The 25,856-nt window shown below is 38.9% G+C and overlaps 1 protein-coding gene across 1 annotated transcript; it reads left to right on the top strand.

Annotated features, from left to right (window-relative positions):
- The first annotated feature begins 3,739 nt into the window (after positions 1-3,739).
- Positions 3,740-24,557, top strand: LURAP1L (leucine rich adaptor protein 1 like). The gene is made up of 2 exons (XM_038125339.1): positions 3,740-4,357; positions 23,643-24,557. Exons 1-2 carry the CDS (start codon positions 4,160-4,162, stop codon positions 24,015-24,017), a joined length of 573 nt encoding a protein of 190 aa, XP_037981267.1. The 5' UTR covers positions 3,740-4,159; the 3' UTR covers positions 24,018-24,557.
- The last annotated feature ends 1,299 nt before the right edge of the window (positions 24,558-25,856 follow it).

Below are 25,856 nucleotides of genomic sequence, written 5' to 3'. Positions count from 1 at the left end.
TGATATCATGTGATAACAGAGAACCTATCTAACAAGAGACTGAACAGTATGATCTCTTACACATCTCTTACACACACACAAGCATTCACATTTTGTTGGACTGAAATATCAAAACTTTTGGCTACAGAAGGAATTGAATGATTGATTAGAGTATTTAACAAGGCACTAAAATCAGTGAATATCTCTATCTGAACTTAAAACCAAAAGAAAGAAAGATAAAAACAAGCTAGCAAAACAAGCTAATGTCATTGAAGAAACAATCTCCATTATTTTTTCAACAGTGTTTGGAATCTGGAGAGGTCCCAGTCAACTGGAAGCATAGCAGATGTTCTTCCTATTTTTAAGAACTGTAAGAAGGAAGATTCTGGTAATTACAGGCTTGTAAGTCTCACTTCTGTGACTGGCAAAATTATGAATAAATTTATTCTGAGAGTTAGTAAAAAATACCTGAGACACAATACAGTCATTAGTCATAACCAGCACTGGTTCATGAGGGGAAAGTCTGGCTTCACTAAATTAATTTCCTTTTATGACAAAGTCACCGGTCTAGATGTCCAAGGTCACCCAACTACTTGTCCAAGGAAAGGCAGTAATGTGAGTTCCTTGATTTTAACAAAGCTTTTGATACTGTGTCTCACAGCATCCTTCTGGATGAAATGTCCAGCACACAGCTACTCAAGTTCATTATACGCTGGGTGAGCAATTGGCTGACTCAAAGAATTACAGTAAATGGGGTCGTATTAGGCTGGCAGCCAGTCACCAGTGGGGTTCCCCAGGGCTCCATTTAGGCCAGTGCTCTTTGGTGTTTTTATAAATTATCTGGATGTGGGAATCAAACATATATTAAGGAAGTTTGCCAGTTATACTAAAGTAGGAGGCAGTGTTAACTCCCTCAAGGGTAGAGAGAATTTACAGAAAGATGTGGATAAATTAGAGATGACAATCACCAACTGCATAAAATTTAACAAGTGTCAGATTCTCAACCTGGTAATCCAGGTTAGTAATCCTGGTTATATATAATTGGTGGATGAGAGACTGAAGAGAAGCACCAAAGAATGAAGAGAAGCACCAAAGAAAGACATGTATCCGATGGCAAGTTGGATTTAAATCATCAACATGCCCTGGCAGTCAAAAGAGACAGATGTTTCCTGGGGTGCATCAAGCACAGCAGCATCAACTGGTCAAGGGAGGTGACTGTTCTGCTCTACAGTGCACTACTGCAGCCCATCTCAAGACCTGTGTGCAGCTGTCGGTGCACGCCTAGGTACTATCAAACTATTAAATGTCCAGAGGAGGGTGACCAAGGTGCTAAAAGAACCCGAGGATAAGGCATTTAAGAGCAGCTGAGGTCACTTTGTTCACCTTGGAAAAGGGAAGGTTGAGGGTTGTCCTTATCAGAGACTACAGCTTCCTCACAGTAGGCAGTGGAGGAGGTTACTCTGGTGACCAGTAACTGGACATGAGGAAATGGAATGAAGATTCATCATGGGAAATTCATACTGGACATCAGGAAAGTGTTCTTTATTAAGAGAGTGGATGGTCACTGGAAAAGGTTTCCCAGAGAACCAGTCACAGCACCAAGCCGTCAGAGCCCAAGTAGTGTCTGGATGATGCTCTTAATCATATGCTTAAGGCTTAGGTAGTTCTGCAAGGAGCAGGGCATTGGATTAGATGATCTTTATAAGTTAGGACACTTCATTATTTTAAAATGAAGACAGAGGATCTGTCCCGTGAGATGAAAATAGAATTTACATAATGTTTACTGGTTTTGTTTACTTAAAGAGGAACCTGTTTCCTGAAACACTTATTAGTTTAGCAAAACTGGTAACCTTAGGATTTAACAAGGTGACTGCAACATAGGCGCATCTTTTAGTCTTTGTAATTCAAAAGTATTCCCACTGACTTGCTAGCTGCTATATTAATGCAAGGCCAGTGGGAGGTAAGAATCAGGCCATCAGATGGTAAAGCATAGATTCATGAATGCATAGGGTACATTATGCACTTTATTTTCTGAATGTTGTTTATAAGTCCTTATTAGAAAGGACTTATTTTCATTATTTTTAGGTTATTTAGAGTAGGATTTGGGGAAACTTTTTATCCCTGAAAAACCTTTTTTCAAACTAGCATAAATTATTTGTATTATTTCTCTTCCATTTTATTTTTAAAAGCTTGATAATTCAGGTCATCTGACATATTTAAAGAAAAAATAATATTTCAGAATTTTTGTTAGGTTTCTTCAAACAGAAAGTCTGAATACAGTTGAACCATGACCTTTCTTATAGGATGCTGCTTGTAGAACAAAGGAATTCACAATTCAGTGTTTAACAACAGTCATGAAAACTTAAAATTGTACTTAACAAGGTGTTCGTAACTCAGAGAGAAAGAATTTCAGTGTGATCACTACTAATTTACAGAATGGCATAAATTAATATTAACATGAGACTATACAGAAGATAGTCTGTAAATATCAATATATCAAAAGAGAAATTCAGGAAATATTTAGGGGTGGTGACAGTAAGTAGGAAGATTCTTATTTGTAAGAAGCTGGTTTTGGCTTTCTTTTCTGAGAAGAACATTAATGGTGTTTTGTCATATGAACTGAACATATATGACAAACATGAGAGAAATAAATGTCTTTTCATATGTATCTCACACAGTATTTCCAGATGGTTATAGTGATAAAATAAGGTCTAAAATCAATGTACTTTTAAGATATCAGATACATCTGCAGATTTTTTACTTGACTGAACTAAACATTTGCAAAGGTCCCTCATTATAAATCTTAAAGTACGGATGAAATTATTTCACCAAAAGCATCCAATTTGCTGTAAAAACATTTATTCCCCAAGTTCACCACACCACACTTTGTGATTGTAGTTGTTATAGAGGACCTGACACCTAGAGTGGCTGGCCTCGCTTTCTCAACCTTCTTGACATGTGCCAGCTGTTGCTCCACAGATGCGGCTACTCATACTTTAGTGCCAAAAAGGTTTTTCAGTACCATGGGACAAGGAGCATCATGGGACAAGGAGCAACAGAACACATCCAGCACTGCTATCTGCACAGCCAACATGTGCTCTGCTATCAGTTGGAGCAACTGACTCATCTTGCAAGCTTTGCTTCTTGAAGAGGAGGGGGATAAAAAAATTAATAGAAATACTAAGAAGAATGCACTTGCCTGCCATAAAATCTGTTTGAGGAGTGGGAACACCATTCACACTGTACTTACGCTCCTATCCCTTGTGAGAAGGGTGACTCTTTTTCTTTTTCCTTTTTTTTTTCACTTTCTTTCTCTTTTTCTTTTCCTATTCATTCTCCTATTCCTTCCTTCCTTCCTTCCTTCCTTCCTTCCTTCCTTCCTTCCTTCCTTCCGACACTTCCTTCCGACACTTCCTTCCGACACTTCCTTCCTTCCGCCACTTCCTTCCTTCCGCCACTTCCTTCCTTCCTTCCGCCACTTCCTTCCGCCACTTCCTTCCGCCACTTCCTTCCTTCCTTCCGCCACTTCCTTCCTTCCTTCCGCCACTTCCTTCCTTCCGCCACTTCCTTCCCTTTCCTTCTCTTTCCTTCCCTTTCCTTGTCTTTTTCTCTCTTTTTTTTTTAGTTTTCTTCTCTTTTTTATTTTTTCGCTTGTTCCCTTTCTTTTCGCCTCTCCTCTCCCCCCTTTCCCCGGCTGTCCCCGAGGGACGCGGTATTCCGAGCCCGTGGCGGGCCGGGCGGCGCGGTCCCCGCCGTGCGGGGGCGCCCCGCGGCCGCGGCCGTGCCAGGTTTCTGCGCACAGGCACCGCGGTGGGAGGGCCGCGCCGCGCCTCTTCCACCTGCCCGCGGCTTTAAAGTTGCAGCCGGGCGGGACACGGGATGACTCGGGTCGCGCTGTGCCGCCCGCAGCTGTTGGGGCGCGTCGCGGTCTCGTACACGAAGCGGGGCCGTTTTTCTCCATCGCCCCCGCCCGGCCGCTGTTGCCTTTCCCCGGCGGCCGGGGAGCGGGCAGGAAGGGCCGGTGCCCCCGGGAGATGCCCATGCCCGCCGCGGGCTCCCCGCGCGGCGCATCCGCCGTCCCCGGCGCTGCCGCGGTTCTCCGCGCCTTCGCGCCCCGGCAGCGGCCGGGCGGGCGCGGGTAGTGCCGCCGCTGCCGCCTCGGGCCCCTGCAGGGCGAGCCATGGATCCCGGCGCCCCGCCTGACCTCCGCGACGTCGAGCAGAAGCTGGGGCGCAAAGTGCCCGAGAGCCTGGCGCGGCCCCTGCGCGGGGAGGAGCTCCCTGCCCGCCCCGCCGCCGCGGCCCTCGGGCCCCGCCGCCGCCGCGCTGCCGCCCTGGCCCGTCTGGAGACAAAACTTCAGCTCCTGAGGCAGGAGATGGTGAGTAGCCGGGCGCCGGCCGCAGCCCTTCCGCACGGCCGCCTCCCGCTCGGCAGCACCGGCGGCGGCGGCCCGGGACGGGGACTGCGCTGCCTGCGCCCTGCCGGGCGGCCCGCCGCGGGAAGGAGGTGCTGCCTGCCCGTGGAGCAGCAGCCGCCGCGCACCCATCCCCGGTGGGGCCGGGCGGCAGCGAGGGCTCTGCTGTGGGCTGGGAGAGCAAGAGGCCGCTCGTCGGTGCGGCGTAGAGCGAGGCGCTTGTCGGCTCTTTTCCTCGCAGCGGGGCCGTTCGTCAGGGACTCGTAGTTGGCTTCTGTTCCTGTCAGCTCGTTTGAAGTACTGAAAGCTGGAGTACCAATAAAAGAAATTATGCACTATCCCGTTGTTGTAACTGCATTTTCTGCGTTGCACCTGTTTCCTGCTCATGGCTAACACCTAAAGACACACAGGATATTTTCGGGCTGGAAATTTGGCCTGGAATTCAGGGACTTGATTGCTGGACTTTAGTCTTCAGAGACTTAATTAGTTCCAAACAGGTTGATGAAGAGTAATTATTGAAAAAAACAACTATTTCTACTTTGGTTGAATGGTATTTTTTCTTCTGCCAGTGATCTGTGATAGGACTGTTCTGTGTGTAGTTCAGATCCTCTAACTTGTATACTGTCTTAGTGCAGGTGCTTGTCCTACTTTGTATATCACCATCTCAATAAATTTATTTTGCCATAAAATGATGCCATAAAACTGGCTTCTTTTTTTTCTAAGACAAACCAAAAGTAAACTCTTTGCAAGCAAGTGACGAAGTGGTTAGTGAGCACTCAGCAGATAGGATCTTGACAACGCAGAGCACCTCAGATATGTGAGCATAGATAGCTTCCATTTTTATTAGTGAGTGCTATGTAAAGTCCCAAAAGGCATTTTTAGTAGTAGTTCTTTCTATAGCTCCTGCCACTAAGCTTATTTGAAAATGGGATGAAATTTGATCGAGTTGGGATGGAGATTTTTCTGGCAACATGTTGAGATAACTTTATGCAACAATCTTGGAACTCAGCCATTTACAGTCAATAAATCAATATTTTTCTGTGTGAACAAGTTCAATGCCATACCACAAGTCCCTCTACAGTGCTACATATAAGTACGTAGTTGTGTGGGTTTGTAAGGGTTTTAAATAATAAGTGTGCTGAGCAAAAGGGGGAAGAGAATGGATATTCTGAGAATTAGCAGCCAAGATGTAATGTTAATCTTGAGGTGTAACTTACAAATTGCACCTGCTGTTTTATGGCTTCATATTATTTAAGAGGTCTCCACAAATCAAACTATCAGTGTATTCTGTGGAGATCTTTTAGCTACCTTTCAGTACCTAGACCAGGCTAAACAAGAAAGCTGGAGAGAGGGACTTTTGACAACAGCATGGAGTGACAGGATGAGGGGGACCAGCTTTTAACTGGAAGATGGTAGATGCAGAGATGTTGGGAAGGAGTTGTTTACTTAGATGGTAGTGGGGCCCTGGGACAGGGGCACTGCCCCAGAGACATTGTGGGTGCCTTTCTACTTGTCATTTGGAAGGTGACCCTGCCTGTGGCAGGGAGGTTGGAACTAGATGATCTTTAATGTTGCTTCCAACTGAAGCTATTCTGTGATTCTATGATTTTAGGTAACAATCACTGGGAATTTCAGTTTTAATATTGAGTAAGACACTGTCTGCTTATCTCATGCTTATTTTTTAATTTTAAGCTGCATGATGGTAATACAACAACTTGCAAGTAGCTTATCATGTGTGGGATGTCAGACTGCAAAGGAAGCAAATAAGGTAGCTGGAGGTTTTGACAGAACATGACTGTTCATGTCAAGACAACTAGGCCTGTTAAGGGAGGGGGACCTGAGTGAATTGACCATATCATCTTTTTCTTTCAGGCTGGTCTCTTCACTTACTTCACACTTGCAAATTTCATGTCTCACTCTTTCTTTTGCCTCTTCTTCCCTGCTGCATCCAGTTTCTCTCTTTTCTCTCCCTGCCATAAGCAGAAACATGTTTTAGTCCCTCTCCTGTTTTTTGTCATGTCAGTGACTGACTGACTTTTCTTACCTGAATTAATTTCTCATGCTGAGTAAGGGGAGTTAAGTTACAATGCTCTTACCATTTCTGGTCTGTATATGCCCATTAAACCACCAACACAGTGACTACCTGTGAAGTATTGGTACCCTGTCTATACCTTTCCCATGCTCTCAGCTGTCTTCTATAATCCAGGGTGTGAAAGTGAACTACCTTCCTGGATTTTTTTTCTCTAGTCTCTGGCATCTTCAGGATTTTCCTCAACCCTATGGGTTTCTTCAGCTTCTTAATCTGTCACTTTCCCCTCTGCAGTTTTCTTGGACATATTTTCTTGGACATATGTCCCCATATAGTGGACATATTTTATAAATTTAAGAACAATATCAGGTAAAAATTGTGGTTCCGTTCTATGTTTCTTTCCTCTTTTTTACTGTGTGTCATTTCTAAAATGAAGCTAAAGCATCTATTTTCTTATTTCACACCTCTTTCTAATGCATTGTTCTTTGGTTTTGCTGCAAGGCATAGGAGGTCTTGGACATGTAGAAAAGTAGTTTATAGTTGCTGCAGTAGTAAACATGCAAAAATTGGAAACAAGTAGAAAACCAGGTTTCATATGTTCACCTTTCTTTTTCTAGTTTTTTTTCTAGTTGTACAATGATGGCAGCTTCTATAGCTTACTGAATTTTGGATAGACCTACCTCTGCTTTTGTTGCTTGCTGATTCCAGACTTGAGACAAACTTTTTGTAAACATATAAAAACCCAAGGTTATTCAGGTCCTTCTTTTCTAGTGGTATATAAAAAAAAGACAATGTTTGACTTGGAAATGCTGGGTTTGACTCTGAGCTGCAGTACCTGACAAATAGGTGGGCTGTATGTGGCAACTGTCTGGGTGAAGGGCTTGAGGCTTTCCCTTGTTCCTTCAGATTCTTTTGCAGTTCAAAATGTTTCTTTTTATCTCAAGCCTGATTTTCCTAATGGCCACTGAAATCACACACAAAGCACACAGAGTATCATTCTTGAAATACGAATCTGCTTGGCCAAGTTTACTTACCTTTTCTTATCCTCCCTTTTCCAATGAAGGCCATGATGTAAAATCTGAAAATCTTTCAGTTATAAGGCCATAAATTAGGGAACAAGCAAGATGTAATTGCCAGCTGAGTCAAAACACTGTGCTCTGGTCAAACTTGGGTGGAATGAATACCTCCCACTAGCTGACCCTTGATACAGTATGAAATTTGTCACTGTTAAAATCTTTCTTCTCATGATCTTTTAGGTGGAATGTTCCGTTGGGGAGTTGAACATAAACCTTTATAGCTGCAGCCTTTTTTCTAGTGTACCATACTCCTGAGGACACCATTCAACACATGCACCTTCACTGCAGTCAATGATCTGTGGGTCTCATTCTGCAGCCTGAAATGATACTGCTTGTAAAACCTCATTTCTCCTTCACAAGTTCTGGGGTTACTCAAAGGGAGATTTTCTTTAGCACTCAAAGAAAGAGATTGGGTGGATTTTTTTTTCCTTTTTAATTCAAAAGTTTCCGAAATCGACATTTTAATGCCTCTTTGCAAGCTAGAAATTTAAACACAGTATAGCCTGCATTGCAGACATAAATTTAAAAAAAATGTTTTACATAAAAATATTTAAGGCAGAAAAGATAAGCTGTGGCTTGGAAGTGAGTGGTGGATGGCAATGCTGGACTTTTAATGAGATTCCTTCCAGTGAACACTGTTAAGAATCAAATTTTGTTAGTGAGTCTGATCATCCAGGTGGGTAAACTGAGTGCAGCAGTTTTTAGACTGAAGGATAAATAATCCTATTTTCAAGGAGCTGAGCATGCTAAAGCTTTTTAAGATAGAGGAATATTCCTCATGCGAACTCATTAGTTGAGTTTTCTTCTCCTTTGTTCTCCTGGTTCAATTTTAGTATAACTATTTTTAAAGGCAATTAACATTGATCCCTGACAAAATGAAACTGGAATTAAGACAAATGTGATAATTACAGTGACAGTTCTTCTTGATGTTTTTGATGGTTTGGTTTTTCTTGTTTTCTTTTTGCTTTTCTTATTGGTTTTGGGTTTTTTTTTTAACCATCCCTAGCACATTAATGAAGGCTCAGATTGGAGGACAGAGCTGTTGTAACCCTATTTTACCAGCTCTAAAGAATCTGACAAACTTAATATTCACTCAGATTTATTAGATCCACAGTTTTGGAGGATCTGCATTTATTAGTTTCATTGAAGGACTGATTTTAAAAAGTCTACACCTGTGACTTGAAGTATCTCTTTGACGCATGCTGTAGGTGCAGGCTGCTACATCCACTGTTTTGTATGATAACATCAGCTGTCTTAACTGAAGCCAAGATCTGGCTTCAGTGTGTCTCGTCAGCAATGCAAAGCTGTGTATCAGATGCTGGTTTTCGATTAGATTAATTGTAGTTTTTGCTTAAATACTTGACTGAAGATAAAATCTTAAATATTACTGTGCAGGTGACTTAGTTTAATCTTTGTTTCTTAATGAGCCGTTATTCAGTGAATCCCTGAAGTGAGGCTCTTAGACAAAAAGAAGGCATACAAAAATAGAAATTAACTTGTTTCCCCAGGTCCTCCTGAAGTTCACTGAAAAGGGGGTTAATCCTGTATCTTGCTAGCAAGTTCTCTCCATATCCTTGAATTTGCATGATGTAGTAGAGGAGTTTGTATTTTTTGCATATAATGCAGATTGGGCAGTGATCACAACAGTGACTCATGTTAAAATGGTGTTGTAGATTAATCCTTAGGGAAAATAATCAAATCTAATAGGGAAAAATGCAACTTAATTATAGTGCCAGTACTTTGCCAAGTTTCCCATCTTTTCAGATAATCTCTGGTAGGATGAGTTGACCAAGGTTATTTAAATTAATGTATATTTAAACATATGTTTTGACTGGCAAATCTTACTCAGTGCCTGGCAGAAGGATTTGAATTGTAGAGCATCTCAATGTTGTACTCTGAGTTTATGTCTGTTCTTACTCAGCTTTAGCTGCTGCATGGCCAAGAGTCCGTGAAACCTAGCAGGTACCGTAGTGAGCAGCATCAGTGTGAGATACTTCAGTATACATGCATCTGTCTGGTGTGAATCATCACAGCAGCATCAGGGATACTAAAGTGAAGACTTCCAGTTAGACTGCCCATGTACTGTGAGACTTTTGCCAGCTTTTTTTTCAGAGGACATGTATTATAATTTCATTATTCCTTCCTGATTACTTTTTCAAGAGTAGAAGAGCCACTGAAGTTGGTTTTTGAAGTCTGATTCCTGAAAATTTGTAATGAAACTGTGAATACTAAACCACTTCTGCACAGAGTTGTAAGTTTATGATAACTTTTAGTAAATAGATTATAACCTTTCTGATGAAATCATCATAACAGGATGGCTTTCATAGAATAACCCGGGGTGGAAGGGCTAATTCATAATGGGATTTCAGAGGACCATCTGGTTTCACCTTTATAAGAAAAGGGAGTCTGGGTGACATTGTCAATCACAATCATTGTCAAGATGGACACTGTCCATCTTGAAAACCTCAGCAGTGTAACTAGGGAGGTTTATTGCCTTCAATCATTCTCATGATTGATTGCCTTCACTGAAAAAAGTTGAGCTCATATTAAGATGAAACTTCTCCTGGTCCTCTTTGTATCAGCCCAAATTACTGGAATGCTCTGAGGAGATACTCCTATCCCCAAGACTTCTCTAGGGAGAAAAGACCTACCTCTTTATGTCTTTCCTCCTATGGCAGATTTTCCAGCCCTTTGATCATCGTAATTTTGTGTGGATGCTTTCTTTTATGTGGTTACTTAGGGCAATAACAAAATTAACTTTTGTGTATGAGCAGGAAAAACTTGAAATGCACAATACCAAATATATATATTAAGCAGAAGTGATCACCAGCAAGTGCATTTCTACTCTTCAATACTTCCTTTTTCCTAGCAGTAAATAGTAGAAGAAAAATAATGGATTTTTCAATTAATGTTTTAAAGGTTACTAGATTATTTGTCTGTTCACTACCCTCAAGGTCAAAACCTAGTAAACATTCCACAGTGGATATGTTTATTTTCCATGTGTTTCATTTCTGTCCATGTCCTGGAAGGGAGGCTGGTTACTGGAATCTGAAGCAAATGAAGTTACAGGAGTGAAAAGAGAGAGGATCTGAGCTGTTGAAAAGCAACTGGAATTCAACTAAACTGAGTGCAGCTTCTCTGATGGATTTAACTTGCATTTATAAACATTGAAGTTATGCTTACTATGTGAGCAGTTCCAAAACATGGTTCTCAGTTTACTGTTTGTTAAGATGAAGAGCTCTGATCAAAAAACTACAAGAAAATCTCATAATAAAAGGGAAACTTTTTTTGGTGTGAAGACAGACTCATAGCCTTTGCTATCCAGCCTTACTCCCATAAATGTGGGTTGTAAATATAAGGTTTTTCCTGTGGTGGAAGTGTTCATGGTAAGTAACTGTAAGCAGCTCTAATCTGGAGGGTGATCAAAATGGGTGACCAAAACACATCCAGAGGGTCCATAAGCCATCTTGTATGAAATCTTCGAAGGATATAAACAACATAGTTCAACCTTTCAAGCTTTTTCAAATCTAGAAGGATGTTGGGGTGGACATTTATTTCACTGGTCACTTGTTCTGTGTTTCAGTGCTGAGTTCCTCTGGTGCTTGCCTGCAGATAAAATGTGTCTGAGAATCCACCTCTTTGAAGTAACTCTCAAGCAAGTTTCTCTTCTTCCATCGAAGGAGATAAGGAAGGACACCAGAGTGTATATATATGTCATGTGTATAAGTATATAAAGTCAACTATTTTGTCAGGATATGCAAGCTCGCCTACATCTTCCATAAACGCGGGAAAGAGCATACTGGCACACCAACGCAACCCTGGCCTCAGCAATCCAGTCCTTTGTCTATCCCCACCAACCTAGCCATTGGTTGTCTATCCCCACCAACCTAGCCATTCTTAACACTTACAGTTTGTCAAGAGAATGGTATGGCACATTTCTTAATTAACTGTAAACATAAATTAGCTGAGCTGCCAGAGAAGTTGTCTGAATGTTTCATTTGCCGTGCTGTACGAAAAACTCCCAGTGCGGTATGGCCCTCGTGGGTGCAGTGCCAGATGAAGTGAAAGCATTTAGTGACTTTAAAGCAATGGTAAATTGCTATTTAACTATTGGGGGTTTCAGATTCTATAAACACTTCACTGGCATAATTTGTGATTTTGTTTGCTGCCGTTAGATATCAGCTGCATTCATGAATCGAATGCTACCAGAAGAGCCATTTTACTGCATTCTGGTTTAGCTAGAGCCCTGTCTCTTTATAGGTAAAGAAGGAAACACAAGTAAGAACTATAATGCAACAAGTGTTTCCAAGCTCACACATTTTTACCCCAAGGTAGAGAAAAATAGAACAGCTTGGTTGCTTTGTATTTTTTTTTTTGTCTTCCTGCAGGATTTCCATTGGTTTAAAGAAGTGTTACATTTGAGATAGTTGCACTGCTCTTGTTAGCTCTGACACTTGCTTATGAGCAACAGCAAACATTGGACATTACTTTCTTAACATTCAGTTTAAAAGACTTTTTAATTTAAAAACTTCAGACTCGGACCTTGATCCTTCAAATAATTATAAATTACTAGAAAAAAAACAGTCCTGACACCAAGGAGGAAACTATGAAGCATTTCTGTGGAAGGAGGAATAGGATCTGTGTTGTTTAGCCACCTCTTTAGAAAACTAGTGAAAATTATGTAGACAGGCCTCTACTCAGCCCTGGTAAGCTGAGTTACACACTCATATCTGGTTTTCTGTGTGGGGATCTATTTTGGGCTTTCCAGTTTGAGGCAAGGAACTACTGGAGAGCTGGTCCAGCAGAGGGCTATAAAGATGAGTAGGGGTCTGGAGCATCATCTCTCTTAAGAGGAAAGCCTGAAGAAACTGGGCCAGTTTAGCCTGGAGAAGAGACAGCTGAACAGGGATCTTACCATGTGTGCAATTATCTTAAGAGTTGCTGTCAAGATGAGACTAGACTCTCTTCAGTAGTGCCCAGTGACAGGACAAGGGACAGTGAGCACAAACTGAAATACAAGAGGTTCCATCCAAATATAAGGAAAAGCTTTTCTACTTTGAGGATGACCGAGCACTGGAACAGGCTGCCCAGAGAGGTTGTAGAGTCTGCCTTCCTTGAAATTTTTAAAACCTTCCTGGACTGGATTCTGTTGAACTTGCCTTAGCAGTAATGTGGCATTAGATCAGAGGTTCTTTCCAACTCTCCCATGATTCTCTGATTCTGAATATCTAGTGTTCTTCCTGGAGTGATATTTATAAGTACCTTTATTAAGTGCCTGGAGAAGACCCATTCCAGCCACATTGAAAGGCTGGAACAGCCTTTGGAGTTTAGCAGTTAATACAGACCATTTTCTTTGTTAGACAAAGGCAAATGGCGCATGTTTAGAACAAAGTACTTAATAATAAAACAGTGACAATATAGGGGGTTTAGGTTGGATTTTGGTGTCAAAGAATCCTTTTCATGGGCAGGAAGGTTTTCTGACTAATGGGATTTAGATGGACCTGAACAAAAACATGAGAACTTGGAGAAATCATTCAAGGAGTCATTGTAATCTTCAGGCTATTTTTCTAGTCTTCTTGAAACTGTACAGTTTTGAGAGGAGCAAATATGAAAGCAGAATAATTTTACAGGGCTTTTCCAGTTCTGCGACTTCAACTACATTTTGCTTTCACAGGGCTATTTCAACCACTGTGACTGTTAATGGCTTGTCCACATGTCTTGGCAGAATTGTGCAGTGCACTGAAATATTTTTATTTCAAGTGGTGTTGTGTGGCAAGGTTCTAGTGTTACGGGGTTTGTAGAAGAAAACTGTAAATCCTGTAACAGCAGAGAGATGAGAAAGCCTGTTTGCAAGAGAAGAGCGTTACTACTAGTAAACCAAAGTAATAGTGATGTTCTTCAAAGGCCTGTGGAATTTACATCCTCCTTTGTTACCACCTGCCACTGATTGCTGTGACTGAGGGAGGGAATTGTGACTGAAGTCAGGTTGCTGTTTTCCCCGTAGCCAGATGAGGTAGCCATCTGTGATGATAACTTCATAAATGAATGCTTAGGCATTCGCCAGTGCAGAGCACTTTGTCCACCCATTTCAGACAAGAAAGAAAATGCAACCAAAGCAACACTATGATCTTTAATATTTTGGAATTTCTTTCCTTCATTGTTATTAGTTTGTACTCTGTGAAGTTTAATAACAAAATTACTTCAGAAGAGCTGTTACCAGCTCTTTTCAAATGCCACCAAACTTCTCTAGTCCAAATCTGCTGTGTTTTCCTTGACTAGTTCTCTCTTTTCCCAGGTTACCTTTGGTTATTCAGAAAGACCATATTTGTCTTTTCCTAGGCATGTTTTGCTAGTCTTGCACCTTATTTTTCCTCCCCAACTAGCTTAGTAGCTAGTACTTCCATGTAGAAGAAGAAATGAGAAATGCAAGCAATGAACTTAATTCCTTCTAAAGCTATTCATACATCTGATAACTGCATTGACAGTTATGATTAATATTCTTTGCTGAACTAGAATCACACCACAAAGCCCCAGTGCTCTTCTATGTAGAAGTCTTTGCTAAGAACAGGTTTAAGTATAAAAAGTGTATGTAAAAGTATATGGCATGAGCTAGAGTTGTTTAGGAGAAGCTGAGGATTGCACTATGTGGTGTGGATAGTAGTTATTGATCAGAGAAGGGATCAGATAAGGTGGAAGGAAAATGTTACCTACAGTGCCTGGTCTTGCCTTGTAGTTTATACTTCATGACTGGTTACTCTTAGTACCTTCTGACATCCTTGTCTGGAAGCATAAGATGTGTGTTTGTTTAATTGTTAATATTCATTGATAATCACACTTTGTGACCTCTAGAACGAATTGCTGTGGTGTGTTTTGTGGGAAACAAAAGGGTCTGTGGGGTTTTGAGCTAAAGGGGCTCAAAAGTTGCAGCTGGTGTAGTTCTCAACAGCCTGCTCAGCTCGTTGTGCTGGCCAATTTCAGTATTTCAGCCGGCTGGAAATGGTTGCAGCCTGTTTGCTCCTTGATTTTTATTCTATAGATCCTAGATGCAGGTTAGCTGCTAGCTGTTTGGTACCTTCTTAGTGGATAAGAAAGAAATAAATGACCTAATTTTTTGTAGATACCTGGAGGTTTAAAAGGGTGTTTTTGTTCGAAAGACTCAAAATAGGCAATTTAATGTTATCTAAAGACCTTAAACTTGCGAGTACTTTCAGAGAGATGTAAAGAAAGACTGTGTAGGGACCATATTTTAGGAGAATGGAGATTACAGCACTGATGAGATTTGGATGAGAAAAAATTAAGCTGAATTTGAAAGACATGGATCTTCAAACAGGTCACAAAATCAGCATAAACAAAAAAACCAAAACCCCTTATTTTTTAAGATACTGATTCATATTTAATCAAAAATTTAACAAGAGAACTTAATGCTCATAATGTTTTAATAGGGGAAAAATCCCAGTTACCGGCAAATCAGTTTCTAGTACTACTAAAGCATTTTTAGGAGCACATGTGATGATTTATAATACCAAGGCTGTCTTGAAGTTATTTTTTATTCTTATCCAGATAAACCTTCAGTAAATAGGACTGCAGTTTGCCTTTACTAGAGATTTGGTTGTTAGATTAAAAATATGCTTTCAATAGGATATACCCCATATCCGGAACACAGAATTGCTTCAAACAAAGTTCCATTTTAAATTCTGAGGAGATTCAGCAAAAGATTTTTTTTAAAATTGTATGTGTCTCTTCAGTGGTATTGTGAAAGCAGACTTGAATTTCAAGAGATTTCAGGTTTCTCTCCAGTATTACTATTCTTGTGTCTCAGTTGAGATTTAATGAGATAAGTTGAGTGTTTTGATGACTTTTTTTTATAGGTTTGGGTTTTGTTTGTTTTTTTCCTTTACATTTTAAAATGTTTTCAAATTTTGCTGTTATCTCTATAAAGACAGTATTTTCAAATTTTGCATATACCTGTAAGCAAACCCTATTATCTTCTTTTGGTTATGTGCTTTTGAGCATATTTCCACAATGCCAATACTAAAAGTAATTAATTTTGAAGGGATGAACAGGTGTGGAGTGGTTTTTTTTGGGTTTTTTTTTGGTTTTTGGGTTTTTTTTGGTTTGTTTGGTTGTTTGTTTTTTTTTTTTTTTTTTTGTGTAGTGTTTCTAAGACTATGTTTTGGTCAGGACAGACATAAATAAGGCAGAGAGTGAAATCCAATGAACAAAAGAAGAAATTACATATGTTTTTGAGCCCCAGTGCTGTCTCACGTTGGTTAGAAGACGCATGGAGTCCTGCATTCTGGCTGGTGTCCGGAGCACTTCATAATGATGCTGTGATCGTCCATCTGCTGTAACACTTTCTGACAACCACAGCCAAATGTTACAGCTTCATATTGACCTGGATATTTGCAATGGAGTTATCTTGTCTGTCAACAAATGTAGGTCCATATTATGGATTCTTCTGGACATGTTCACCTTTGGCATAGTAGATACATTTCTAAGGTCAGATGATGCTTTTTTCACAGTAGTTTGAGATATTTGGAAACATTCAGTAAAACCTTCCAGCAGCATTAGAAGTTTTTCCTCTTCACAAATCCTTACATTCTCTCACTGCTTTCTTTCATGTTAATTCAACTAAACTTTAAGAAACTTGGGATTTTCTTTTTATATTTTTTATCCTTCTGTGATGGGATGTTTCTCTCTTTGAATTTTGTGCTACTTCCATTTATTTAAAGAGCTTATTTAACATTTGTTTTATTTGGACCGGAGGGAAGGAAATAAGAACCTAATTAATTAACTTTTTTTTTCCTTCTACTTGTTCTCAGTTTTATGTCATGTTTCCTTTTGACAGTCATTGTTATATCTGCTTAAGGAGATACTTAAATAGCTTCACCTTTTTCACAGCAAAATTAAGAGATGGCCAAAAAAACTAAAGCAAACAAATAAAAATATACTTTCCTCCCTGGGAATTTTTTTTATTACACTTAAGCATACAAGATACCTCAAACACTACAATGTTAAAAGAAAAAATGTATCCTGCTGATCAAATGATTCATCCTAATCATTGGTATGTTATTATCAAAGGTATTAATGCACTTTGCAGGCTGCCCACACATACTCCCCAGGCAAGGACCGTGCATATTTCAAGGCAGTGAAAAAAGGCCTTGAGATTCACCTTGTCTATTTTTTGAGATAATATTACTAAACAATTGCACAGCTTGGTGGTATATATTTTCCTGTTGAGTATAAGGGAAACTATTAGTATGCATAAAATTAAAATATGAAAATAGAGAAATGTAAATTGCCAATACTGTAATTTCCCATATCAGATGATGACCATATTAGCAAATATTTTTTTCAAATATTTGCAAGATAGGTCCTTGAAACCCGGTCATAGAGTTTTTTACTCTCATTGCCTACTGAACTAACTTGCTGTCTCATGAAGTTGCTCTGCTTCCTAATTATTCTGGTGTATTTTCTTATGTTATTCCGGTAGTGGCTCAGACCTGACCTGCCCACTTGCTTGCTTTAGCTAATGGATTGGTAAGCTCTCCTTACAGTAAAATCCTTTTGTGGCTGATGTGGAATCGCAGGGTCTTCATCATTCCTAAGTAAAAGTCACCGCACTCAGAGCTGTGTTATGTGGCTGCCAGATTTTACTGACAGACCTGTGGAAATATTTATTGTGAGGACTTGGTGCAGGATTGCAGTGGAAATGCAGGAACTTGAAGCAGGGCAATAGCTAGGCTAGAGCCTCTGTTTAAAGTAGCTAAGGTGCAGGCAGAAACTGAAAACTCAATGACTAATCACTTTAAAGCAGCTGGGAGTTCAACAATTGTAATGAATGCTACCTAAAAAATCTGATTTGAGGGTTTTAACAAATTTGGAATCTTCAAGAGATACAAGATTATAAACAATCTCTTGCAAAAGAAGTCAAAAATTAAGTGATCAAAACTTCTGTAGTCTGCCACAATATTTTTATTGTGATTTTTGTGACTCATTTGTGGAAGTACAACTGAGAAAGGTCAGTGTAACTTACTCACTTTGTGGAAAGAAGGTAGATCAGTGAACCATAACTACAAATTAACAATGGATCACAAAAATTTAGCTTTAGTATATATATGTTGCTTTTTTTTTTTTTATGTGCTCCCTCATTGTCTAAAGTTTACCACAAACCTAAAAACCAGAAGAAAATAAATGGGAAAATGATACAGCAATACATTATAATAACAAGTCCATGCAAAAAGAAACAAGATGCAGAAAAAGCTGTTGATCTACATTTATCACTGTTGAATGAAATTTAATTTAGCTAGCTTAGTGTGAGGTAAATCACAGTCAGAGACAGAAGGCATAATGATGAGCATTGCAGCACCTACCCTGACTCCAACAGTATCATCCTCTTCCACGCTTTGGTCCACATCTCCATTGTTTTGAGAGAATATATAGAGTTTCAGTCAAGTTGGTAGGGTTAGCTTGAATTATTGTGGTGTCTGAATTTACCACAGTTAGTTGGCTTTGCTGTGGAGTGCATGTGGCACATTCCCACAATCAGTTACTGTTCCTCCATTGAAGATGCCTTCCAGTTAATGACAGTAAACTTGTCCTCTTACTCTCTGTCATGTAAAACTCCCTTCATTTTTAACAGGAGATGCTGAAGTTTCAAATTCAGGAGAAGTTCAAATTCAGAAATCATCCTAAGTATTCTAATTTTTTTCATCTTGATCCTGAAATACCATTGCCCAAAGCAGCATTGATTATATAAAGAAACCAATGCAAACGCCTTGAATCAGTGGGACAATTTAGAAGCAGACAAGAAGTTTAAAGATATGCAGATGCATATGTTTTAATTTAAGTAGGATGTAGCTCCTGCACAGCCAATTAATCATCCTGTGTGTTAAAGGAGCAGACATTATTTATTATTTGTGATTTTATTTTAGACATGTTAAATGGGAAAAAAAGAACATCTCTTTTACTCACTGGTGTTGAGAAGCTGTTGTAGTATCACTTTCAGCTTGCTCACTTTCAAATGGCATGGTTCATGCTTTGAGATGGTGTCTTATAAACAAATCCTGTGTGTGTCTCCAGACTTATCCCTGTTGTAAACATGTTAACTTGGTGACTCCAGTTAAATAACACTTGAATTCACATATTTTGAATTTTGGATTTTGAATAAGTTGCTTATGGCATTTTAGTTTGTTATGGTCTCAAAGAATTAGTCAATGAGGTTTTATTGACCAGTTTTTTATCCTTATATATCTTCTTACTATATTTGTATCTTGTTAAGACTTGAGTAATTGCCAACCACTGTTTTATTTTCCTCACCCTCATCTTTTGCCTCTTAAAATAATTTCCTTCGTTACTTAAAAACGTGTTAGTGTTTTTAATAGTAAAAGTAACATCATGAGAAAATAGAATAAGGTTAGCTTTTTTTCAGAAGAGACATCTCAGAATGCAAAGCAAATTATTATTTGACATTGATTGTTAGGTTTTTTAATTGCATCTGGAATTAATTGATGGAATTTACTATTTTATGAAAAACTGAGGTAATCTCCCTTTTAAAACTTAAAGGGGAGGTAGGCATAGCTGGAAAGCTCTTCATCCTGAATGATAAGGGAAATAGAAGAAATTGAACAGGAAAGCAGAAAGCTATCTCTGACACATCCTAGGAAACGGAAACAATAGTAGCATTAATACTCCTGAACCATAGTGGTTACGCACACCTATTTAGTGTGGAAAAGTTCTACTGGTTTGAAGTGCTGTTTGTAAAAAGTGTGATAGAGATGGGTATGGTAGTGTTTAGCAACAAATGGAATTGGTTGCAGTTTGTTTCATCTAACCTCTCCCCATGTTTGTTACCTTCTGCAAGGCTTCCCAGGCCTGAACCTCTGAGGGACTTTGCCAGGGGTACTGTACTTTGCTACTGTTTCCATCCACTTCCACTTACCATGGAATTTGTGTCCAAACTCAAGATGTTTTAGAACACAGATTCCAGAGCAGCTATCCCTAGATTCTGCGCAGAGCAGAGCTTCTGATCTGAGTGACTTAAATAGCTCCCTGAATCCATTAAGTTTTAAGTATAAGTTTTTGTCTGATATGAGGACTTACTTCCCTATGTTCTGGCTAAAAGACTTATCCTGAAAAAAATACTTTATTATTTAGGTTCTCTCACCTATTTTCCTTTTACTAGTAGACTCTTTACAGCACATAAGTGTTGAGAAGAAATGAAACTGAAATAATTTAAATAAACTTAGGGATATCTTTTCCTCAAACCACATTTTATGGTTGCCATTATTATCCCTGCAGAGTTCCCATAATTAGAAGAAGCAGCATGTGAATCCAGGAATTTAAAGAAAGTAATCTGCAGGAAGAATCTAGAGTTTCAAACACCTTTTGCAGATCAGAAGGGTATAATTAACAGTCATTTTAGGTTTGCCATTTCTGCAGGGGAACGTGACCCACTGTATTTGGAACTGACTGGAAGTTATGTCTGCAGAACATGCAGCAGCGAAATGCAAGGCTGTTTTGACCAAATTGTGACTACATATGTGACTTTGATCCAAAAGCCAAGTGATCAATGCCCTACTTACTTTGGGTGACTGCCAGGAAGTGATAATTGTCTTTGTTAGCAGTCCTGGTCATTAGAGTTTTCTTGTAAAAGCAATAACCTAGTCAATCTTTCTCAAAAGCACTGAATTATATTTAAAAATATCATGAATATTTGTGTGTCTCTCTGCATATATACATACACAAAAGCCTTTATGTTTATATGTATCAATTCTCTTGAAAAATTATGAGAGTGTTGTACATATTATTACAGAAGACCAAAAGAAAGGAAGAAATATTTTGTTAGAACAACAAGTATGACGGGGAGGCACAGACAGGTGTTTAGTCCAGATATTCCTTCCAGATTAAAGTTCTGTTTTTTTCTGAATGCTAGTCTGTGCACTTACACTACCAGAATGTTTTACTTGAGAGATGCTGTCACTTTAATTTCATTATTTTCTCTTGCTGTGACTAGCTCTCAATGTTAAACATTTAGTATTCTTCCTGTGATCAGCACTATTGCAAATATACAGAGTAAGACTAAGCAAAAATATATAAAAGTTAACCTGTAACAGGAAATTAGTTTTTACTGTCCTGTAGTTTTCTTCATACCCCATAAGTTTTTGCTGAGGACTGATCCATAATAGCACATACCTTCCCTATGGTGGTCCTGTGCTCTAGCTTTAACTTAAGGCACAGCTATAAAAACTGCTCTGAAAAGCCTGTATTAGCTATGGTATGCTGTTTAGATTGTTCCTGAAATGCACCTGTTACTGTGCATAACAAATGCAGCTGTCAAGCATGGTGAGATTTTATTGTGTTTAGTCCTGTTAGCTGAAGCATCTTGGACTGAGTTGTTTACTCCAAAAATACTCCAACTTGTATACTCCAACACTTCCAAGATAAATGGGTTGCAGCTACAAAAGTGAGTAAAAGCTCGTGTGATTATGTCTGTGCTAAAGCACATAAGGGGCAAAAAATGCCATTTTGACATTTTTGTGTTATTGAATAGATGATGAAGTAAACCATATTAAAGAAAGATGACACTTGTTAAACTACTTTTTAGTATTTGCTTTAGCAAAAGCACACTCTAGATATGGAAGATTTGGAATGACATGGTAGCTAGGAGATTCTAGTACTCAGGAATGCAAAGAATTGCTTCCAATAAGGCTATTCCACAAAAATGCTGAAGCTGCTGCTGTGTTTCGAGAAAAAAAATATTTCCTGTGAACTGAATCTGAAATATATGAGATGTCTACTTTATCTAAAAGGGACTTTTTCATTTGACTCATGTTGGTGCTAGTTCTGTTAACCATTTCCTTAATCTGCCTTTTGAGAAACTTGTCTCTGAGCATGTTTATATTCAGCAAGTTGCTGCAGTCTGTAGTTGCATTTGAGAAGTTGGGTAATTTACTGCTTTCATGACAGTCTAGCTGCTGAGCAAATGGTTTATAGTGATTTATTGGTTAGAGTAGAGGAATTGGCTTGGGCAGGAGAACTACAAAATGGTCAATCTGTTTTTATAACCTCACTTCTGAAACAATGATAGATGGCCAGTATTGTTAAAACTGTGAATGGTAGGTAGAGCTGTTTTGCACAGTACCAGGTTAGCTGTATTAAATCTTGTGATACTGGATTGAGAATAATTCTGAGAAGTCATTCTGGGGACTGGGGAAGGAAGCTGGGAATACATATGACAGTTACACAGACAGTCTGTTACTGGAAAAGCTTGAAATCTCTTTGCATTGGGTTGTCCCTCACCAGTAGCTAAGCATGCACCAGCTGCTCACTCACTCTCCTCTCCTCTTCAAGTGGGATCAGGGGAGAGAATTAGAAGAACAAAAGTGAGAAAAACTTAGACTGTAACAAAGATAGTCTAAAAATTAAAGGAAATAAATTAAATGAACAAGTGATGCAAAGTCAGTGACACACCATCTCCCACCAGTAGACCAAGCCAGCCCCCAAGCAACAGCTGTATAGGAAAGATTACATGCACAGGTTTTATTGCTGGGCACAACGTTCTACAGCAAGAAATAATCATTTGATGAATTCTGGTCAACTGTCCCATCTGTGTCCACTCCACGCATCTTTCTCAGTCCCAGCCTAGCTGCTGAGAATGCAGAGTGAAAAACAGAAAAGGCCTTGATTGCACTCGCTGCTTAGCAAGAGCTGAAACACTGGAATGCTACTGACGTGGTTTGGTCACAGATACAGAGAGCAAAACCATTACAGCTGCTAGGAAGAGTCCTAGCTGGATCCACTATAATCTTCTTCAGTATCTAAGAGAATAAAAATACATGAAAATAATTTTTGAACAACTGTACCAGGTCAGGGAAATTTGGGATACTGAGAAGATGGCATTTGAGTATGGAAAGGGTCATGTTCAGATTTTACTCTTGGCAAAACAAGATACAGCCTTTGCTTCCTGAGAATACTCATTCTGTTCCATTCCATTGTGTATGAACAATATAGGTGCTATTTTTCTGTACAATTGTGGACTTGGAGAATTGTATAAAATATCTGTTGTCTGATGTAATAGATCTTGCTTGTTTTTACTTTATTTTTCAGTTGAGTGAAGACTTTCAAATTTTCAATAGGGCACATAAGACAGGGTCACAGATTATTTTTCCAGTATATATGATGTTTCAGATGAAGAGAAGAAAACAATGAATATAAGCCTTAAGTCTCACCTTTATTTGTCAGTGGAAGTGACTTTAAAAATGGTTTATGTAGTTTGCCTGTTAAAGAAAACATTAGGATGGTTAACTCAAGTATATCTGTGAAATGCAATGCTGTAATATTCCACTGTGCATTACTATTAACACTTCTGTGTGTTTGTATCAACCACCACAACTAAGTGAGAAAGTAGGAGTTGGTTCTTAATGTCCACTTTTTATTTAGTTAGCTGTGGCAAATGCTTGCTCCATGCCTGTAATACGTGGTTAACTCTAAACTTCATTACCTTCATCTAATATGGGTTTACATAACTGAAAGTTACAGTTTCAATAAGTTAAATATTGCAACTCTCAGACATTTATATAGCAGATTTTAGTGTCCACTCAGGAGTAGTGTGAGTAAAAGTTAAATATCCACAAGCCTTTTTTCAAATTATGCACATCTGAAAATTTTAGGTTACCCAAGTAACTGTAGTAAGGATAACTTGGGGTGAATGCCTAGATATCTGTAGCTGTAAGTAGCTTGGAGTAATGGTAAATAGAAATGGCTTTGTGTCTTGCTTCTCTGATTAGTGACAGGCTGTCCCCAGGAATTGTCATAGCAGCTATGTTTCTCATCTAAACAGCGTTGTACCAGTTTGCATACAAGTTTTGCCATTGGCTGTCAGTCCTGTTAGTAGAGTGCATAGGGAGGCTGACTAGGTTCCCACTTGACCTTAACTGAAAGTATTAGTATAGGTATAGATCTGTTACTTTTGGGGCTTTTTGTTTGTTTGCTTGTGGGGTTTTTTACTAGTTACTGAATTTGATTTGTCCTAGATAGGAAAGTTGGATTTTTTGTGTGTGTGTGTTTTATTTTAGCCCATTCAAGCCTGCTCTTTGGCTTGATTATGAAAAGAGTAATTTTTTTAATTACTTTTGCCTTGTAGGTTAATCTCCGAGCCACTGATGTGAAGCTTATGCGCCAGCTCCTACTTATCAATGAAAGTATTGAATCAATCAAGTGGATGATTGAAGAGAAAGCCATTGCCAGCAGAGGCAGCAGTTTGAGTGGAAGCCTGTGCAGCTTGCTAGAAAGTCAGGAGACATCCCTCCATGGCAGCTGTAACAGTTTACAAGACTGTAGTGATGGACTGGATGGAATATCAGTGGGGAGTTATTTGGACACCTTAGTGGATGATGTCCCTGGTCACCAAACCCCTTCAGATATGGACAAATTCAGTGATTCTTCTGTCACGGAGGACTCACAGTCTCTGCATAAGCATCCCAAAATTGATTCTGATGAGTACTACTGTTTTGGTTAATAAGAATGAGTTCCAGTGGAACACAAATGCACTTGTACTTACCCTTTTTCTCTGCTGCTATTTTATTTCATGTGCAAAACCCCCAAAGTCCTCTTGGAAGGAGAATATAATACTTCTATTCTATTGCATAACTTTTCTACTGCTTCTAATGCATTTACTCCTTGATGTGTTGGCCTTGTCTCATCCTCCTCCTCCTCACATTTTCTTAATTTATTGTCACAATTTTTTTGTTTTAATTTTTCCAATGCTGTATTTACAAGTCTGTAAAAGTGGTCAAGGAAAAGCTTTATCTTTAAAATGAAACATCAGAGAATAAGTAACAATTTTGTATTTGTTGTTAATAAAACATCTTCTAATAAATATATGTTGTCATACATTTTCTTGACTACCACGTCTGGCCTTTCCAAAGACACTGTTTTTAATGAGCCTTAAATCTGAATCTTGAAAATACCTCTACAAAATAATTTTCCTTTTCTAAGCAGAGAAATTTGATTCTGTAAAGCTGTCTTCATTTGAAATATAAAGTATTCTAAACTTTTCTGTGTGGGGTTTCTTTCATTTTGCAATGTTCTCTTATCTCTTGCCTAATTTTAATGTTAGATCCTGATTCTAAATTGGTTTTTTTTTTTTTTTTAATCAGCAGTGTTACCCTGCTGTCTTTTCCTTTCCCAATTTACAAGTAAGAGGTTGCCATAACTTCTTTGTGCCTACTAGTGCAGTTGAGAGCTGCAGCTAATCAGTTGTATTGGAAGTAGCTGAGAAGTAAACCAGTAACTGTTGCATGTAGAGCCTCCATTTTTGAGGCTGCCCTGTTCCCTGCTTTTCTAAAGATTAGGAGGTAGATTTTTCTTTTAAGTGCTTCAGAATCATAAGAAACCCCCCAATATTTATCCTTCTATGGTAAGAAGAAAATTAGAGTAAAAGAACTAAAATTGAACAAGGCACTCTAACAAATCTTGAATCTGTATTTCCAGCATACAAACAGCAAAAGAGGTAGTGATACTTACACATCATTTTAAAGTGTTCTGTTTCACCAAGTTTGACAGTATTCCTATTGCCAGTGAAGGCATGAAATTTCCTCACTAAAGTAACATTTACTAAGTGTAAGGCAGGCTCCCATTTAAAAATTACTGTACATGTTCTGAAGGAATACAAGTACATGCAGCAGTTGATGTATGTGGATTTGGTTCATTCTGAGGTAGTCCAGTAAGGTTCTGTTCATCCAAGCCATGATGAACATGGATCATCAGGGATCCATCTTGTCCAGTCTTGAGCAATATCGAGTGTAAAAAAAAGGTAAAAAAAAAGAAATTGAAAGTGGCAATTTGTGCTTTGTGACCATTTCCATCACTTCTCAGTACAGAAATTGTCTTTGTCTCTCAGAATTAAAAAATAAGATGTATACTTTGCTTTGGTCATCCTGATAAAGAACTTGGCAAAAAATTCTTTCCAGGATGACGGTGAGTAGAATATTGACTGGGAATTCAAAATAGATTGTGTTATTTTCAGTTATTTTAATCTAGGGAACAGAACTATACAGAACTCCGTGATGTAAAACTGTGACTCTCTTGAAAGTTTTTCTACCTTTATTGCTTGGCATGGAAGTTGAACATCAGGAAGTATACACTATCTGAATAAAATGTGAATGTGTAATATACAGTCTTTCCTTTTCAAACTGAGATTTTGGGCAGTAGGCCAACAAGTACATAAAATTTTTTCACTATGAAGAAAATAAAAGATATCCTTAACATAGCTTCTCAAATATCAAACTATGCTGAAATTGCTTGAAGGAAAATATAGGCTGTATCTGCTCACTCCCAACTGTAACACTGGATAAGG

This window comes from Motacilla alba, chromosome Z (genome assembly GCF_015832195.1).
Source record: "Motacilla alba alba isolate MOTALB_02 chromosome Z, Motacilla_alba_V1.0_pri, whole genome shotgun sequence".
Lineage (NCBI taxonomy): Eukaryota > Metazoa > Chordata > Aves > Passeriformes > Motacillidae > Motacilla > Motacilla alba.
Note: the sequence above shows the minus strand (reverse complement) of the source record. Positions and strands in the feature narration are given on the sequence as shown.